Here is a 21,653-nt window from a genome sequence, read left to right on the forward strand (position 1 = left end):
AGAGCACAGCCTCATGAATCACTTTCTTTAAATTATTTTATTTTATTTTATTGTGAAAGTTATATGCCGCCCATCTTGCTTAGAGGTGATTTTTAGATTGTGAATTTAACAGATCTTAATGCCCAGGAAAGTTCAGGTGTTTGTAAGCAGATTCCTAAGTAGCTGGTCACAATCCTTTTGAACTGAGTCCAGAAACACACTGGGAAAAGAATTTCAACACAAAATTGCTGGTATGAGTTCTGTTTCCTTGACTTGCTGCACCATCACCCAAGACAGTAATAATTTTTTAGTTTATTGTTTTCAGAGAAAAAGTGATGTAGGGCCTCATGGAAGTTTATAGAATATACAGTTGGGTTTTTTTTGCTAATGCTAGTATAAATTCACTTACCACAATGATTTGTTATCTACATGTTTGTTAGAGCAAACTTGCTTACATGAATAATGAAATGATAATTAATTAAAAGAATTGAGCTTGTAGCCTTAAATCTGGCAAATGGCTTTTGAGTAAACACGGGCAAGACTGATTGTGCTACCAGTTGTAACATAAAATTGTTTGAGATTGAAAAGAAGTAAAATGTCAAAATAGTTTATGTAATTTGCAAGGTTATATGTGCTAGACCAGGCAATTTTCAGAATCTAAATAACAACCCACCCACCCCGTACATGGGATCAAAAGAATTAGGTTATCTTTTGTTATTCATTTTTATGGTTTGAGGTGGGCAATAAGTAAATAAATAAATAAATAAATAAATAAATAAATAAATAAATAAATAAATAAATAAATGTCAGGTTATGTGTCATTGCAAGTTGAGCAATGATTAATCAGATTAATGTTTTTCCATATCTTATTACTGTATGTAGTTTTATTCTAAGTAATTATATTTCAGTATATAGAATTTAAATTCCTTAAAATCAGGTTTGTAGAGATATATGGTATTTCTATAATGCAACATTTATTAATGCAAATATAGCAGCTAATCATTAGGTAATGTATTGTATATGAAGACTTTCTGGTTTTCTCTTCTAAATTACAGTTCTTGGATTCCAATAAGTACCAGATTTTGTGTGTCTCTGTGTGTGTGTGATAGTGAGACTGTAGAGCAAATAAGTCCATATATATACATAAACATAAAGGTTTTCAAAATCCAGTCTCTGTCTCTCTGTCTCTCCTCCCACCCACCCCCACCCCTCTCTCTCATTAGTCTCATTATACTGTACATTTCCCTGCACATATACAATCCAAGAACGCAATCTACCAATAAATATTAACAATTATCTGGCTTATCACCAGTCTTCCTTTTTACAAGGAAATGTTTATGAATTTATTTTGTATATGTGTGGAGCACAAGCATTGATTATCCAAGTAGCACAATGCGATGAAAACCAGCTGCAATCACAGGACTTCATTTATATCGATATATCTTCTTTTCCACATCTTATTTATGTTAGCCATTACAGTGCAGCCTCCCAGGTTTAGCCTGATGCTTTAACCACTACACTAAACTGGCTTGTTTTCTATATATACCAGTAATACTAATATGTAAAATAGTTTTCCAGGTCATGAATATCAAATTTTGCACACTTTGTTGTATATTTGTATATTTGCAGATTCTCCAATGGGACAAATGAAACTTTAAGTCCTGAACTAGAAAATGAAAACCTCACTGACATTAAAGATAAGGAATATAAAGAAAGCACCACCCTACAAATCAGAACAACAAAGCCAAGTCCCCACCAGGAATTGCAGATCATAGTGCCAACTGAGGAAACACTCCCAACAAACACAGAGCAAACTATTGTGGATTTTTCTGGGGCGAAGCAAGAAATAATCCCCTGCTACAAAATCCTTCCCAAAGTGATCGAAGCCCCTAAAGTACACTGCACGGAGGCGTCTGCCGTCTCTGGGGGCAGGCCTGGCTCTACAGTTGAGTTACAGTTGTCCTTTTCACCTGACAGGAATAAAAGCAGCAGCGCTGGGTCTGGTCTGACTGTTGTGGAGGTCCAAGAGAGCAAGCCTCTGGAAACAGGATCGGTCCTAACACAAGAAGCGACTAGCTGGGTAAAAGAGCCTTCTGCCCAGTGGACAGGCAAGATAGTCCAGATTTTTGGTGGCAAAGAGTTCCAAGCAACTCATGAAGGTGAGAGAAAGGAACCCTCTCTCACTAAGGTGGAAGTGATTCTGGACTGTTCTGACCAGGCAAAAGAAGCATCCAGGTCTCTGGCTGAAAAGGGGTGTGTAGAGTCTCAAGTGGAAGGAGGGCAGTCAGAAGCACCTCCTTCTGTGGTCTCCTTTGGAATCTCATCAGAAGGCACAGAGCAGGGGGAAGACGAACAGCCCTCTGAAAAGGAACCCAGCAGACCTCACAAACACCGGGCAAGGCACGCCAGTAAGTACAGTGTGGCTAAACTAGGGTGGCAGAGCACGAGGGTTATACTTTGTGAAAGGCAATCTGGCAGAGAACAGTTGCAACCATCTGCTTAGTAGCAATAAATATTTCAAAGAGGAATTACCTAAATATGTCTTCCTTTTCTTCTTTCTCTCTCTTCTTTAAACAACTGCCGTTTCTTTATTCATGTTTTAAAACTGTTTTTGCAAACTCCGCTAAAATAAATGATAACAAGCAGACAATATGTTTTGTAACCCTAACTGGAGAGCACATTTTGGAATACAAAGCTGTTGGTGTCTGAGATGTTGATTACTAACTTTCTTCTTCTGGATATGTTTGTATCAAAAGTCTACTAGATAATTTAAGAAGGGCTTAAAAGTTAACTTTTAAAAAAATCCCAGAAGAAAACAAGAAAGAAAAGCTACATTTCATATGAAAGGGAAGGAAAGGAAAGGAAAGGAAAGGAAAGGAAAGGAAAGGAAAGGAAAGGAAAGGAAAGGAAAGGAAAGGAAAGGGAAGGAAAGGAAAGGAAAGGAAAGGAAAGGAAAGGAAAGGAAAGGAAAGGAAAGGAAAGGAAAGGCCCAAGAAGTGAGGTTTGATGATGCTTGCTGAAAGTTGCTTTGACAGACACTAGCATGTGTATTTTTGGCTAGTTATATGATCCTTTCAGTTTTGCAAAGCTTCCCTAGTTTGTAAAGTGAACTTACTATTCCTTTTGCTTCTTATACCTGGAAATCAATGCAAAATCTAGGCAAAGACTGCAGTTGGAAGTAACCTGAGGACCAAACAGTAATAAAATTTGAGAAGACTAACTCGAAATATATCTTGTCAAAGCATCTGCTTGTTTATTCAATTCTATTGTTGGCATCTGGGCAATCATTTCTGACTATTTCAAGAATTCCATCAAGGGATTTCATTGCAAAATGGCCAAGGCATGATGACATACTCTAGCCCTGAGCTATCTTAACCGAGCCTGCCAGGTTAGGCATCTTCATCCATTGCAAATTCCTCCGTATGTATATTTTTAGGACAACAGCCATTTGTAGTAACCTGGGGATTAAATGGTTGCTTAGACCTAAAGTGTCCATATGCGATCCACATATTTATATCATATTAAATGATATATAAAGGAAGAGCACACATCCTTGGCATTTTGGCATACTTTTGCTTGACAAATTACATCATTACTTTAAAGAGAAATGAGTAGAACAAAGCAACCATACTAATATTTTTCATCTGATATGCGGAGATACTTTAGTTTGACTGTGTTTAGGATTTCAACACTTAACGTGAAAAGAGAAAAGAAATCCATTCCTTCTAAAAATAGATTTCCATGTCACAAATTAATTTAGGAAGCCCTTACACTACCGTTTCAAGGACACTTTGTAAGCGGTTATGAGAGTACATTTATATGGCTATTGACAAGCATATCTACAACACAGCAACGTAACAATAGAGATGCTTTATGGAGCCTGAGGTAAAATAGCAAACTGAGAGGCAACTATTAGGACATCTAGGTTTTGACTCTGATAAAGCAACAGCAATTTGTTACCTATAATGTATTATTATTTCAATTTCAGTACCATGGAAGAGATCTCAAATTCCAAAATAGCCTAACTGGTTGGGGTGGTGCTAGTGCCATTTTATGTTTCTAAGCTCAGTCTAACTCTTGAGCAGCCTACAGTTGAATAAAACAACAGAGCATCTACATGTTTTGTGGCATAAAATCAAATAAATAACCATCCCACACTTTATCACTCTGGCAGAGCTACTTACAACAAAAACGTATGCAGTTAGACTAACATTTCTCAAAAAAAATTATATAATTATATATATTGATAGTTCTCTAATGTCTCTCTAATGCATTGCTATTATCTGCATCCTTTATTTTTTGCCAAATATGTGTGAATTCTATGAGCCAATCCTATGTATGTGTTCTCAAAAGTACGTTCCTATCCATAGGACTGATTCTGTGTAGTTCACATAAAATTAGAGCTTAGTTTCTATTTCCTAATATTTGGACAAATATATTTGCATTGCAGAATGAGTGATACTTGTGCTAAAATGTGAAAATGTAATATAACAGGCAATGAAGATTAAAAAAGAGTAATTTATCTTATGATAAACATAATATGAGCAACTTGTAGCAGTTGTTTCAAGATAAACACAGGTTTCTATCATCTTCAGCTCTTAAAAATGTTATTAGCAGCCTAATTGTATATAAAATTTATGTTCATTTTAGATTATAAACTCTATTGTTTAGTATTTTTGTTCCAAATTAGTTTAGCTTTAAACTTTCTTAGTCAGGTATATTCCCAATCCATAATCAGATTGCACTGATAAAACATTTGCTCAGATTTGTGTTCTCATTTAAAAATAAATGTGTTAGAAAACATGCTAAATATTTGTACAAGTCTGACTTTTGAGGAGCAAAGGGAATCAAAAATAGGTTTTCATAATATTTTGGGATTGTATTTGAAACTGGACTAAGTAGGCTACTCTGTTTTATAATGAATTGCTTTTAAAACCAATTGCAAACATGATTTGTTACATGTTATGAAAAGCTACACAGACATAAACCCTCTTTGTATGTTCATTCCTACTTGGACTCCAATAATACATCAACTTATTTTTCAGCCTTGATTTGCCCTTAATTTAAATTACTTTCATGGTTACTTTCAGACAGTTTGATAGTAAGCTAGCCAATGGTTTCTTGTACTATCTGCACTTCATTAGTAATACATTCTATAAGCCAGATCTGCTTGGTCCCTTTGAATCTGATCTTTTCATTTCAATGAACATCACATCACAGCTTGGCCATGATATATATATATATATATATATATATATATATATATATATATATATATATATATATATATATATATATATATATATATATATATATATATATATATATATATATAGTCTGTAGCCTATATAGTGTATAGCCTGCCTTCATGAGACTTTATCCAGCTATCTATATAAATTTGTGACCTGTTGTCCTGAATGCTCAACATGGACATTGCATTTCAAACCAGATAGCAATTATTCAATAAAACAAGAGAAAAAAATAAAATGTATTGCTTATGAAAATAAATGAAAATAAATAAAACAAATAAATTTTATGAAAATAAATCATCTATTGGTTTACATGTCTTCCAGTTTGCCATTGTCAACCATCTGGTATTTCAGAATATGTTCCTGATAGGGACATACTGTTCATTCTAAGAATACACATTGGCTAAATTATTCTCTCTAGAGTCTAAAGAAAATGCCAGACTAAATGGCGAAGGATCCATTGCGTGCTGTCATTTCCTTGCTCTAGGTCTGGAGACCTCAACATGTCACCTAGAGACCTAGTGTGTAATCTTTGGTGTTAGCAAGCTTCCTTTTCCCTCCTGACCTTTTAGATATTTCATACTATTTAAAAATTAAAAGAAGGGGAGTATGCAAATATGCCAGTTTCAGGATCATTTGAAGAATGCCTCTATGATATACATCATGCCCATAAGAATTTTTAAATTGTGGATGGCCACAGTCCAGTTCTTCATTCAAAAAAAAAAGTAGCACAGTGTCTAGAAAATGAGGACAGGTAAGCAGAGAGGAGGTGATAGGTAGCATTTTGATAAACTGGTCCCTTGAGGCTGATTATTCTCACAGGACTGATTTTTATGAATTTTATACATACATACACACAAACATATTGCCTCTCCAAATCCTGCAAAATTGTGAGAGTTCCCACATGTTCTCACAATTCCAAATCCCAAATAACCAAGGGTTATTTTTATATTATTGGTTAGGAATGGCATAAAATAGTCATACTTTATTTTGGGAATTCATATACACGCTCACTCACACACACTTTAAGTCCCACGGTTACCACTTAGAATCTATATGTTGTGGTCTGATCTAACAGTATATTGAAGTTATTGCCTCTGAAGTCTCTGCCTGGATGTGCATTATCTTGAATATTGAGCTAGAAGAGATTTATTACATTCTGCTCCCTTTTACTCATAGGTTGGTGATAGACAATAATTAAACAGTGTAATTTCATGGAGAGCAGTGTAGGTTTCTTCTCCTTTAAAAAGAACTCCAATGCATCACTTCTGGGTGGGTGACCTTGGGCCAGTCCCTCTCTCTCAACCCTAGGAAGCAGGCAGTGGTAAACCACTTCTAAAATCTTGCCATAAAACTGCAGGGGCTGGTCCAGGAAGTTTCTAGGAGTCAAAAAATCAACTCAAAGGAACAAAATAAATTAAATAAAAATATTTTAATTTTAATTTAAAAAATAAAAAAAATCAAATTCTAATAAAGCACAGAACAAGAAAAAAAACTCATTCATCCTAGAGCCTACTAGTCCAAAGTTGGAAGGAAGGAAGGAAAACTAGTACTACATTAAGGCATCTTGAGGTATCCAGGAATGATGCCTCAAGAAAAAACAACACCTTTCAGAAAGAAATATATTCTATGCTACAACTAATTCATCAAAATTTACTTTAACGTGATTATTATATTTAAAAAAATATACTCCGTTACATAATGGACAATGGACAAATATATACATTGCATATACTTTATTTCTGTCCAGATAATGTTTCAACAAAAAAAAATCCTGTATGAATTATTTATTATTGCAGAAATTGGTCTTGTCTGAATTAGTATATCTAAATCCTAAAACCTCTCAAAGTGCTGCATGTCCAAGTTAATATCCAGCATAAAAAAATAAGTCCCACTTATTTATCTTCTACCTTACTTTGTCCATATATCTGCTTCTTTATGTGTTGATATATAATATCAAAAGTTTGTGAAAGTTGAGATAACAAATCTGTGAGAAGAAAAGATTAATCAAAGAATTTCACTAATGAAGGAATGCTTGCTATGGAATGGTCATGGTTGCAACTGTGGGAAAAGATGCCCTGCCTGCACTTTCTCTGTAGGGAAGAGGATTCAGACGCTAAAGAAAGAAATATTTGCATTACAACCTTATAATCCAAATAGCTATTGTTAAAATTGTTGTCATGTTATCCACTAAAATATGTTCCTTATTCTTTTCCTACAGGGCTGAGAAGGAGTGAAAGCCTGTCAGAGAAGCAGGTGAAGGAAGCTAAGTCTAAATGCAAAAGTATTGCTCTCTTACTGACAGCAGCTCCAAATCCCAAGTCCAAAGGAGTGTTGATGTTTAAGAAACGTCGCCAAAGGGCCAGAAAATATACTTTAGTTAGTTACGGCACTGGGGAACTAGAACGTTACGAAGACGAAGGTGAAGAAGACGAGGGTGAAGAAGGTGAGAAGGAGAACACTTTTGAGGTAACTTTATTTGGCACAAGTGAGTCAGAAATTGATGAAGATTTCTTCTCTGACCTGGATAAAGAAGAACGGATTGTGACATTTGATTGGGATACTGGACTACTTGAGATTGAAAAAAAACCCAAACGTGGGGACGAGATGTCACAGCTGCTTCCAGAGACCAAGGGCAAAGGGGCACTCATGTTTGCCAAAAGACGTCAAAGAGTAGACCAGGTCACTGCTGAACAGGAAGCAATGAAGATGCAGGGTATGCATAGAATTGAGGCACATCGAGAGGCCACTTCAACAGAGATGACCCAAAATATGGGTTCTTCCTTTTATCAGGCAAAACAAGAAGAATCTGCCAGAATGCAGAAAAGCCATATAAGCAAAAGCTACATAGAAATGAACCATAATCCTAGGACAACCATTCAGCAAAATGGCATCAGGGTTCTCCCAGAGATAAATATGATATATCCACCTCCAGAAGCTGTTAGCTCGCCTACTTCGAACAAAACAGCCAAACCTTTCCCTGGTGTTCAGAACAGAGCAGCAGTTCCATTTTCACCCCCGAGAAGCATGGTTAGTCTTCCCTCTGAGCTACCTGCCCCACCTCCTTATACTTCAGTCAGTCCACCACCTGAAACATTATATAGAACTGTTTTGACTCCAATGGCCACAAGCATGAATCAGTCAACATTGTGGTCTCCAACAGAATCAACAGAGCAGATTGCATCCAGGGATGAACGGATTGCTGTGCCCGCAATAAGAACTGGAATATTACAGGAGGCCAAGAGAAGAAGCACTGCAAAGCCTATGTTTACATTTAAAGAAGCTCCCAAAATGAGTCCAAATCCTGCTCTTTTGTCCCTCGTACAGAATACAGAAGGCAAAAAACCTGGTACTGGTGGCTTTGAATCAGGTCCTGAAGAAGACTACCTCAGCTTGGGAGCAGAGGCCTGCAATTTTATGCAAATCCAGGCAGCCAAACAAAAGATCCCACCCCCAGTTGCTCCCAAACCCTCAGTAAAGGTTTCTCCTACTACCGCAACACCTATTTCACCAGTCTGGTCACCTCCAGTTGTGGCTGTTACTCAAGCTCCCATCTTTCCAGTTCCAAAATCTCCAGAAGTAGTAAGTCCAGCAGTCATCAAAGTAGCACAACCAGCTTATCCCCCTCCACAACCTTCTCAACCTCCACAGCCTCCTAATACTCTTAATCTGGAGTCTTCCTTTAAGGGGGCTCAAGTTTCATCATCCCACCAAAATTATACCCCTAAAACAACACCTCTCACTCCATTAGGAAATGCTGTTCTTGCTGGTGGAATGGGGCCAGCTTTTGAGATGCCCCCAGCATTGAGTGGTAAGGGGGCTCAACTCTTTGCTAAAAGGCAATCACGGATGGAAAAGTATGTAGTAGACTCAGAAACTGTGCAAGCCAATCGGCCCCGGGTTTCATCCCCAACTCCATCATTACCAGCATCTTGGAAATATTCATCAAATGTTCGAGCACCACCCCCTGTGGCTTATAATCCCATCCAGTCTCCATCTTATCCTCTTGCTGCTACCAAACCTCAGTCAAAACATCCTGGACCTACCAAAACTACTAAGAAAAAACCTAAGAAACCACTAAGCTCCTTAGAAGTGATGAAGCATCAGCCATACCAGCTTAATGCATCTTTATTTACTTTTCAAGCTCCATCTGATACTAAGGAAAATCTCCTTCCCAAACATCTGTCCAAGATTGATTCAGTGTCTGCCTTGAAACAAGCTCTACCATCAAGAGTACTCAATGCTGATTCTCCCTCTAATGTTCAAGCTTCTTCAGTATATTCTGTACCAGCCTACAATTCACAACCATTCTTCCCATCAAATGCTTCTAGTCCTGTAATTGAGTCCTATACATCAACGGGCTGTCCTACATTTTTGAAGCAAGAACCAGAAGCATCTCCTGTATTCTCTGTTCCCAGGCCAAAATTCTCAGCCAAGAAAGTTGGTGTCACAGCACAGGTGTGGAAACCGACAGCTATTGAAGAGTAAAATATAGATACAACTCACTGTTCACTTTGTTTGCCTGAATTCTTTGTAATCGTAACCTGACACCCAAAATGATCCTTAGTTTACTTAATAATTTTCAAATATATCACATAAAATTGGGTCCAAAAAAGGCTTAAGCCTGAAAATTTATGCACATTTACCGTGATATAATAAATTCAGTGATAATTATTTCAGGTAACTGTGCATACGTCAATTATTTTACATGAATTAAAATGAATATTAAATTGCAAAAATTGTATGCATTTATGAATAAAATAATTATATTACTATTATCCAAGCTGGCACATAGGATATTCTATAACAGTCATGTACTAGTATTAAGTAAGTAGTATATTAGGCATTAGTGCTTTGATACAGACATAGTCAATGGATTTTGTTCCTGCATTTTATCAATTAGAACACAGTTTTCACCAGGTTTTACTCTTAGGGAAGGAAAATATGCTAATCCAGCAGCCTGAATATAGCCAACCAATTATTTCTGGAAAATGGAAATATTATCACTCATGAATATAGTTTGTATACAACACAGATTTGACCCAATTCTGCAATTGAAACCTTATAAAAATTCTCTTAAGCCTCCTCATTATAATGGGGTAAGTTATATTGTTAACTTTTTGTATTGCATCTACTGTATGAGTGTGGGAATGTATAATTTTCTTTTTGTGTTCCCACAATCAAAAGTTGAATATGTAAAATTGTAAACTCAAAGCGGAAATTCCTTGATTCTTAGCTAAGATTACAGATAGACCAGGTAAAGTACATGATTTTGAGAATATTCCTATGTAAATTAAGCCTTATGTAAACACTCAGATAATAAGGCTGTGTTTCATATAATTCCTATCCCCATAAGATAATTTGTGTATGTTAGCACAGATAGGTTGCTTTTTTTTTGTTCAGTTGTAATACTTTCACACAAGGGGGCCCTCGGGGTAGTTTAAATATGGCACATTATCATGAATTACCTCTGATTCTCTCTTCTTGGAACTATAAGTATCTTTTAAGGAAGATTATAGCAAGTCTTGGAAAAAGAAAGACATTAGGGAAAGAAGCTTAGTCTGTTTCCCTTTTTAAACAACGTTGATCTCTTCGACATTAGCGTGGTTCTTTGACTGTCATTAGAAAAATTAATTAGAACTCTTGAAGAGCCAAGAAGATAAGCTGGCTTCTACAGCTTTGGAAATGGTGCAATATGTCATTGTGAAAGCAGAGTGACTAAAATCTGAAAGGACATATCCCTGCATATCAGTTTTGCAACCAGAATAGTGATGTGCCAAAAACCTGATTGAAATATGATATGGCTTGACTCCTGACCTCATTGCTGATCACTGGGGCACATTCTTGTTTTCACTTGGGACTTTCTGATCTTGCTTCTTTCACTTGTATTTCTTTTCACTATATTCTTGTTTTCACTCTGCTTTTAATTAATATGTGGTGGACCAGGAGGATCAAGACACTGTTACCATGCCATCTTCTGCTAAGATTATACCTCCTTATTTCAGTCTTTGGATACAAATGGACAATATTTTTATGTCCAGGAATGTTTCAATTTGTAGGTGGATATTTACAGATCAATGCACTCAGATGAGTTTAACCCATATTCACAAAGTTGGTTAAGAAGTAACTAATTGATGGCCTTTTCCTGTTCTTTCACTGAATGTGTTTGCTAATAATTAGTTAAACTAGTACAACAAACTAATAGCATAATCCTATGTCTTTTACAAAGTAATTCCTACTATTGTCTGAGGAATTTACCCTCAGAATATTGTCCTTAGGATTGTGCCTAAATAGTATGAATTAATTTAAATCTATGGAAATTCTATTCTTAGTTTGAGGTAAGCTATAAATATGGTGAAACAGTTGAATAATAAGATTTTATGTAAAGGCACCTACTACTGATGAAGTCTGCTTTGGGAACTGCACAGTTTCCATCAAGACTGATGTTGTCTATTTTGACTCTGAAACTCAGGTTGAGACCTTTGTCAACACTGCTACTTTGTCCTGTTAATTGGAGATGCCAAGGACCTCTGCTGTCAATAATCCACTAAAAATTCTTGACTCCTTGGATTTCTTTGAAAGTGAAATGAATTTGTGCTCTGCCTGTTACTCCGTTCACAATAACCACTTGGCTAGGACAACTCAAGAAAGAGACATATTATGGTAATTTGTTCAGCCATTAAAAGAATGATATGAAATTAATTTCAGAAGCTTCTGATTCAATATTACTAAAATATAAATGATTGTGAATCATATACATGCACCTACTCACCTTTACCAATAATCATAATTAAAATGTCTTTGTAGACAGTGTATGCCCTGACACACAGAAACATAAAGCAAAATATAATTTCGTGGTTTCCATTTCCACCATTGTGGCATGACATTATGTTTAAAAAGAAAAATGTAAGAGAAGCCATAGAATAGATTATATGAACAGATTGCTGCAGACTGTGGAATTATGGACACAAGACAAGTGAGAAGAGCATTTCCTCTATAATATAGATGGGTTTTTTTGTCTTTGTAAGGTTGGAAATTTGTGCATGTTGAAGGACAAATTTAAAAAGGAAAAAGATGTGAAATGTGCCTTATAGTGTTATGCGTTTGGAAGAGATTTAAGATTTCATATATGCAGATCAAGCATTCCTTGACAATACATATCTTTATCTATATTGCATAAACAAACTGCTGGACTAGCACCATGGTCTTAAATATATTGATCAAGTATTTATCTTAATTACCATAGGACCTGTCTGGTGTTCCAAGTGCTACTTGGCTTTAGATAAATTATTTTATCTGAATTAGCCAATATTGGAAGTCAAGGGTGATTGTTTAATTTTTTTAATAAATCAACAATCTGCACAGAAATGTATTCAGAGGATTCTTTTCAATACAATCTAAGATTATATGGTACCAATCTTTTAATCTTCTTGAGATCTTTCTGTTCATTTTCCAATTGCAACTTGCTGTATTTTTCCTCTAACATTAAAACTGTTCCTTTCTTCATTTTTATTTTTCTTTCATTTCACAAATATTTACCTGCAATTTTAAAATATTACCTTTCCTTTCTTTCATATTTGCTTCCTTTCCTAAAATAACTTAGAATACTGCATTAAAGTAGATCAATAACTCTACTTAATCCATATTCTTGAATCTGCCCCTTAACTATATTACCACTAGCAAACTAGTGTAGAGTAACATTATAGTCTTGTATCTTTCTGCCGAATGATAGATAAAGGAAATAATCAGAATAATTTCCCAGTTTTGGCTATAATGTCATTCTGTTTCAGTGGATTATCCTCCCAAGGGTGGTTATTCTGCTTCTATGTATCTTCTATTATTCTATAATTCCATATTCCTGATGTTCTTCTTCTCAAGCTCTTCCCTATAGAATTCCTCAGCTTTGAGTATGGTGAATGGCTCTTATCATATCTGTCAGAATTGAATTATGAATTGAACTGATAGGGTGGGATCCTGTGAATATGCACGTGGAAATTTTAATGTAGACACAGGGGTCTGATCTTATTTATTTAAAAAAGGTGTAATGTGTTAGCATGAATTGCTTTTTATTGAAATCTATGTTTTCTGAAGTAGATTAATGAATGCTTTGAGGCTTGAAAGTGGGACTGAGCCAGGGTATGCCAAAAAAGTGAAGACAGCAGTCATGATCTTATAACCAAAGCTCCACTCCTTTCTTGTGTGTGATATGAAGAAATATACAAAAGGATTATGACCACTGCCTTGATTTTTTTTAACCCTGGCTCCCATCCCCTCACTGCCCTTTAACCGACCAAGTTATTGAAAATTACGATTCTGACATGACTTGGAACCATACACAACATAGCATGAGGAAGTCTGCAAATTAAATAGTTTTAACTTGTTGAACATATTTGTTTCAATCAAAGATAGCTTCTGTATAAAGGTGTCTCGTATAATAATTTCTCTCCTAAAGAAGAGTAATACACTTACAATTATTAAATGCTCTTTTCAAAATAACCACCTACAACATTTATTTAAGAAGACATACTGTTAAATAAATGTTGTAGGTGGTTATTTTGAAAAGAGCATTTAACAATTATTAAATGCTCTTTTCAAAATAACCACCTACAACATTTATTTAAGAAGACATACTGTTGTGGATTTGTACACTGTGTCACTTCAATGTTTACTTTTAAAAAGTATTTTCTGGAAACTCTACCATGGTCCCCTACATATTGCTATGGCACTGGGAAAGCATGTTCTCTTTCTGAGTTGGAGAGAGGTTTAGAATGCTTCTCATATTTTACTTCACAGGGAATAGTTCCCAAAGGGGATTGGTAATAGAATACAGTGCCTCTCGCCTCTTGGTCAAATATGGCCTAAGGACAGGAATGACTGAAAGCCATAGCCAGCTGCTGAGTAGTGTGAGTGACTTCAATGAATGGTATCTGTTCCTACTGATTAAATAAACCAATTACTATCACTCCTAACCACAACTCCAATAAGCACTAACTGTCATTCTTATTGAAAGGCACAGAAGTCTCAAGGAAAAATAGAAATCATGACTTAAGGTTTTGTAGAATATTCTCAAACTAGTCTGAATTGTCAAGGAATTGCCATGCTTTGTTTTCTTTTTGAAGTACCCATGTTTTGGGGCAATTTCATTAGAAAAGAAACACATTAAGAAGCCAGCAAATAAGATAAGGGACACAAAACTTTGGAGAGTTGTGGAAACTATTAAACCTCATGGAATTTTGCCACTCTTGCTGTGTCAAAAGTATTCTGTACATAATAATTTTCATGCTCCAAATCATGATTAAGCCTCAAGTGTTAAACGCAGAAATATATATTTCATCCTGCTCTTCCAAAAGCTGGTGTGACATAAGGATAACCTATGAGATGGGAGTTGGATATTATGCTGAATGATAAGAATGAATGTTGTGAAAGGACATTTATAGTCACAAAGCAGTCGGTGTTTTACCTACCAGAGCTCCTTCTTCAGTAGTGTCTCTTTCCTATTTCACAAATTTATTACCAATTTGGAATAGACCACCAATTGGCAGAATGGCCTACAAAAAGTGGTTGTGGAGGAAATTAATAACATTTAAGCATGCACATATACCAAATAGCCACCCTCATCAAATTCTTGCAGTCCCTACATTCATGTTGCAGTCTCTGACAAATATGAGCTTGTGAAATAAGTGCTTTGTATAGGTTCTCACTAAGGAAGCAGGAAAGCTTTAGAGCAAGAACTGAACTGAAGAAGCTTCTTGTATGAGAAGTTAAATATTTTCAAGGAAAAAAACCAAGAAAGTTCAGTTGCCTTTTGAAAAAGCACCTTTGGGTTTACTGAACTCAGAAAGTGCCTTTACTGTATGTGTTCGAAACGTATCATCTTTTTTTCAAATTTCCCTACTCTTCTATAGCATATAGCAGAGGAGGGGAAGTGATGGCTAATAGCTGAGCTTGTTAGCTGGAAAATTGACAGCCCAGGTTTGAGATTCAAGTGCCATGCAATGGGGTGAGCACCCATTACTTGCCTCAGCTCCTGTCCACCTAGCAGTTTAAAAGCATGCAAATGAGAGTAGATAAATAGGTACCACTTTGGTGGGAAGGTAACAGCATTCCATGCACCTTGGTGTATAGTCATGCTGACTACATGACCATGGAAATGTCTTCGGACAATTGTGGCTCCCTCAGCTAAGAAATGGAGATGAGCACTGCCCCCTTGAATCAGAAATGACTGGCTCAGAGAAACATTTACCTTTACCTTCTATAGCAGCAGTCCCCAAACTTTCTGGCTCCAGGGACCAGTGGCAGTGGCAGGGGGGGGAATGATTTTCCATGCACTAACTATGTCCTGCACATATGCAAATGAAGCTTCACATGCTTGCCTGCTGCTTGCGCTGCCCTATTTTCAACCGGTCTATGGACCAAGGGTTGGGGACTTCTGATCTATAACATATTTAATTGGACGATACAGTTAGAATATATTCATGGTGCACTTTTCCAAAATAATCCTCTCATTGTAAAAAGGCAATGTTAAATAACAGAGAAATTATAGCAATTTAATTCAGTGGTATGGTGCCCTCATAGTCTTCCATACTTTTCCAACCCCTTTAGAATCATCTAAACTATGGTAATCCTAATATACTTTTCTGTTGTGAAGGCATAAACAGTCATGAGATGTCACCAAATTCCCTAATACTTGTAAGTAAATGCTACTATTACCACAAGTAGTATGGTAATAAGAAGATTGCTGTATCCAAAATAATTGACTAAAACATCTGAAAATCACCAGATATACTTTTCACCAGAAATGAAAGAAACAAAAGAGAAAAGCATTCTAATGGAAATTACAAAGGTAAATGTGTGGATAGATTTGTTTGTTCAAGGGCATTCTTTAAAAAGAGAATAGAGTGAAGCAAAAGAAGATTATATTTATTTTATTTATTTATCTATTTATTTATTTAACAGATTTATATTCTGTTAATGTGAAGATATAGAGAATGCTAATCTAGATTAGAGTTGCAACAGGAAGAAAAGAAAAGGTTAAAAGGTTAAAATGATTTAATGCAGGGCTTTTCAACCTTTTCACCCATTGTACCACTTTTAGAATATGGCATCATCCAAGTACCACCAGCCGCCTAGCAAGGTGTCAAAAACTTGATGACCAAAAAAAAGGGGAAAAAAATTGATGAAGTACACGTAGTCCTCGACTTAGATCAGTTAGCTTAGTGACTGTTTGAAGTTACAATGGCACTGAAAAAAGTGCCCCCCAAGCCACAGCCGAGCAAGACACCTGCCTGACCGCCCGGCAGCGCTTTTGCTCCTGTCCAAGGTTTTCATTGTTGTGAGCATTTCTGTTGAGGATTGGCAGTGGGGGTGGGGTGGGGTGTTTGGTTTTTATTCCCCACCCCCATCTGCTGGGTGGTTGCAGCAGGTTTTGATCACTTCACATGACCCTGGGTCACTGGGACCATCACAAATATGAATCAGTTGCCAAGCATCTGAATGTAAATCACAAGACCCTGGAGATGCTGAAACATTTCAGCTGATCGGTGCTTCTTCTGGGCTCAGAAGTGCCAGGATCAGCGCCGAGCTCCAGCTGGATCCTGGCGCTGATCCTGGCTCTTCCGCTGACCCCTGACAGCACTGAAGAAGCACTGATCCTGGCGCTTCCGCTGAGCCCTGACAGCCCTGCAGCTCCAGCTATCTCTCACTCAGGCTTGTGCGGTGCTGCCACTGGTTCAGCTCATTCCCCTCTCCCGCTACCACTTTTCTAGGATGTTTGTGTACCACCTGCCAGGTGCCAATGTACCACAGGTGGTACCCGTACCACTGGTTGAAAAGCCCTGATTTAATGTGTCATATTAGGAGTCTAATTCAAATAGGAAGAAAGGGAGGGAGGATAGATGGAAGAAGCTATACTTTTTAGGTAGTCTTTGGAATAAATAAAATGTCTATCAGCCATCCGTCTCCAAAATAGTTTCATAGTTTTTAGAAGACTTTTGAAGATAGATATATCAGTGGGAAGAAAAAATGAAATAAATAAATCAAAGGTGAACATCAATTTGTTAAATGGAACAATCAGATATATTCAGCTATGTTACTAAAGAAGCCTACTATTACTTACTAAATATTAAATTATGTAATAAATATATTTTTGGTGGTTTGGATTGGTTGAATTCAAATTAGTTGATGTTTGTACCACATTCTGGTTTTAAATGGTATAGGCAAATGTTTTAAAAAGAAATTCCACTATTTTGAATAAGTTAGTTATAGATTGAAATGTGCAAAATGTCAGAAATTCCATATATTTTTGCATAGCAGTATGTATTTTATTCCCTATCATAGTAGTATTGTGTTTTAGATTTAAATCCCCATAATTCCTAGAGGGCACAATAAAATCTAGGAGAAATGTAGCTCTTTCTACCTGGGAACCTATATGTGTGTACTGTGTGGACATTTCTCCATCAGGTCTTGCAAATACTGTACAGCAGTCTCTTTGCAGACAAAGGGAAGAGCAAACTTTGAAAGAGAAAGATGGCCCTCAAGAGAGAATTTCTTCCATATATATCCATTCCCTAACCCTAATGAGCTCTCTGAATTACAGAGATGCTCAGCTGTTCAGGCCTTTCAAAGAAAAATCTCCCAGTATATTCTAAAAACGTTAGAATGCCAGGATATCAGACAATGGTGCTGGTGCTGGCAAAAATACTACAAGATCATTTTCTATGAAATGTTTCAAGACTGTTTTATGCAACCATATAATTCTAAGAAATATGAGACTGACTCTATTCTTTCAGTGTATGCCTCTGTGTCTTGTGAATCATCGTTGCAGAAGACTTTTTTTAAAAAAATAGTGAAAGAACTATACCAGCCTTAATATATACTTTAATTGACATAATATGCCAATTAATTTCTGACCAAAAATAATTGCACCCATTTGCAAAATTCTTTAGCATTTTGTTCTAAGTAATTCATTCTTGTGAGATATTATTGCTGGTTTCCAGAAGGTGGCAATGCTGAATGTCTTTTATTGTACAACCTAGACTGTTACTTGTTTTTAAACAACAGAATTCAAGTGAGTAATACTGAACTATTATGAAATGCATTTATTACAAGTGGGAAGCTTGTGCTCTTTTAAATTAGCAATGGCATAATTCAATGTAAGTCTAGTGTTAATCCGTGTTGGGTTCACATGTATAAGCTTCAGGTTTTGTGTTTCCATTTTCTCTCTCCTCCTTTCAGTATCTCTAAATGTTTACACCCATTAATTAGACACATTTTTTTTATTCTATCAAACTGAAGGCTGTGGTTAAGCTTAACTATGGATCATAGAGAAAAACCTGAATAATAAACCATGGATTGAAATTGATAATTCCTTTTCATTTTATTTAAGAACAGCTATTGGGTTTGGATTTGATGTAGTATTATTATTTTAAGAGAACCATTTTTTAACCATGGAGAAAGAAGCATTGAGAAGGCCAAGGTTCTCTCATAGAAAACTACTAAAGTATGGCCACTATTCTACTTTATGTCTATGGACTAAACCAGGGGCAGGCAACCTTGGCTCTTTTATGACTCATGGACTTCAACTCCCAGAATTCCTGAGCCAGCCACGCTGAGGGAAAACGGAGAGGTTTCCAAGCTGAGCCATGCTGGCTCAGGAATTCTGGGAGTTGAAGTCCATGAGTCATAAAAGAGCCAAGGTTGCCTACCCCTGGACTAAACAAAGCTATGAAAGCAAGCTATCTTAATTGTATTAGCCTTTGCTGACTTATTTATTTTAATATTTCTAATAATTCATAAAGTTGCCCATTTTTGCCGATTTTGCCTTTTATAATCAGTTTGAACAGGATGAAGAAATGCAGCTAATTTTTGTAAAGCATGCTACTATTTTTGGGTAAGGTAGAATTACTATGTGACTATTCTGGTGCTAGGCATTTGTTTACCCTTTTGATCCTTTGCTGAGATCTCATTCCAATAACCTGATTTACAAGGATTGTTGCCATTATTTATAAGACAATTCTTTCTTTCAAGTATGCATTCCCCGCTAAGAGAATTTTCTTCAGTTATTATTTATTTTTTATTTTTATTTATTTTAATTTAATTTCTATACCGTCCTTCTCCCAAAGGACTCAGGGCGGTGTACAGGGCAAATACAATAAAAATACAATATACAAAAGTTAAAAAAAAATAAATAATGCAGCCCAATTCCAATAAAATTAATACAATAATATTAAAATACCCCAAACCCATCAGACCAGGCCGGCTTGTTCAAATAAGTATGTTTTTAGGTCACGTCGGAAGGAGTGAAGATCGGGAGCCATCCAGAGCTCAACCGGTAAACAGTTCCAAAGGTCTGGTGCGCCCACAGAGAACGCCCTCCCCCTGGGGGTCACCAGTCGACACTCTTTGACCGACATCACCCTAAGGAGGCCCTCTCTGTGGGAGCGCACTGGACGAAGGGAAGTTGATGCCGGCAGCAGGTGCTCCCGTAAGTAATCCGGACCCATGCCATTTAGGGCTTTATAGGTCATTACCAGCACCTTGAATCTTACCCGGAGGGCAACCAGAAGCCAATGCAGCTCGCGGAGTAGAGGTGTTACATGGGAGTATCGGGAAACCCCCACCACCACTCGCGCGGCTGCATTCTGCACCAGCTGAAGCCTCCAAGTAGTCCTCAAGGGCAGCCCCATGTAGAGAGCATTGCAGTAGTCCAAAAACTAGATCAGCAATGAAGATACAAATCTTGGTATGGGACATCATACCAGAATGAGAATTCCTTGATGGTTTTCTGAAGCTGGGGTACATTAATAAGCTGGAAATAAGTGCTTCTATTTCAGGGCTGCTTATATAACAGCATAAAAAAAAGAACATTAGAGCAGATTTTTCAGGGCATTGAAACAATCACAAAAGGCAAGTTGGATGCAATTTTTTATTTAGAAATATTATATTAGAACAGCGACCCTCCCAACCTTTTAAGCACCAGGGACCGGTTCCGTGGAAAAAGTTTTTCTGTGGACCAGAAGGGGCATGGTATCGCATGCTGCCTGCATCCCATGGATGGAGTATCGCTTGTTCGCACAGCCTAGTTTCTGGCATGCTGCGGTGCAGTGCTGGTCCATGGACAGGGGTTGGGGAATCCTGTATTAGAAAATGCTTATCAGCAGGAAAATATTTAGGAAAATCTTGATATTCTTTTTAAACCTTCCACTACTCTAGTTAGTATTCTTGCTGCTTGCTGCTTCCAAACTGGGTTAACAAGTTACACATTTTGTTTTAAAATTGCATAAACTGTGACTGGCATAATATTATAGGCTTTATTGAACATTACAGCACAACTTCCATTTTCTTAATATTACCTTCATACCAAATGATTGTAAAGCCACACAAGTAAATATGGGACATTAATAAACAATTAATTTAAAGCAGTCTGGTTAACAACTGTGGCTTTAAGCTGATGCAACAGTGCAACAAAAATTTAACATGATATCATCATCTCGACATGATGACCTTGCGTTATGATCTTTTGGCAATGTTGCACCAGAACAGTAATGCTTGTGTAATGTGAAGTTAGAACATTAGATTGCAAATAGCATCTACAATTTATTTTTAGGGTTTCATAGCTTGATATTTCAAGCAATGATTCTTTTCTTCCAGAATTTTCTTTGCTTCCATAGGAAGCAAAAAAAGGTCGTAGAACCAGGCAGTGACAACTTCGTAGTTTGCTTCACTAATTCATTCATTCACCTTTCTTTTTTTACAAAGACTAGTAAGAAAGAACAAACAAACAAAACAACAGAAAACATCAGTGTAAATTTCTTTGTGTATATGGGTATATCAGAGTAGAATATACCATTCTAATGTTATAATATACTGTTATTTAACCCAAACTGTAAAAACCAAGCTATGAATAGCAACAATTACAACATCAACAACAAAATTAATTATACCAATTTCCTCACACACACACACACACACACACACACTTTATTGCTTTAGATTTGTGACCTTATTTGTCATTTCAACTCCATTGCATTTCCTTATTACTTCACTAGCTTTTTATTGCTATGCAAAGAAATGCCTCTAAAGGACAATGGCTTCACTTCAAACCTAGTTTAAGGAGTTTATGGACTAAATTTACCCATAGCTTCAATTCTAATGCTACATTTATTTTTCCATGACTATAACAGACAGTAGAGAGTCAGTGTGGCGTAGTGGTTAAGGTATCGGGCTAAAAGCCAAAGACCGTGAGGAGTTCTAGTTACAGCAAAGCCAGCTTGGTGATCTTGGGTCAGTCTCTCTCTCTCTCAACCCTAGGACGGAGACAATGGCAAACTACTTATGAAATTTAGCCATGAAAAATGCAGGGACTAGCCCAGGCTGTCACAGAAAGTAAAGGCTGATTCATAGGAACAAAACAAAACCCTAGAAAGT

General features: G+C 36.6%; 1 protein-coding gene across 1 annotated transcript in view; it reads left to right on the forward strand.

The window, feature by feature from the left end:
• SYNPO2 (synaptopodin 2) overlaps positions 1 to 21,653 on the forward strand; it is a gene marked incomplete at its 5' end in the record, with an annotated part of 93,475 nt that overhangs the window by 70,714 nt on the left and 1,108 nt on the right. Inside the window, 2 exons of the mRNA XM_083367358.1 lie at positions 1,609 to 2,387; positions 7,450 to 9,686. Coding sequence (XP_083223484.1) covers positions 1,609 to 2,387; positions 7,450 to 9,686 — 3,016 coding nt within the window. The remainder of the gene's footprint in view (positions 1 to 1,608; positions 2,388 to 7,449; positions 9,687 to 21,653) is intronic.

The sequence above is a fragment of the Vipera ursinii genome (genome assembly GCF_947247035.1).
Source record: "Vipera ursinii genome assembly, chromosome: 7".
In the NCBI taxonomy this organism is placed as follows: domain Eukaryota; kingdom Metazoa; phylum Chordata; class Lepidosauria; order Squamata; family Viperidae; genus Vipera; species Vipera ursinii.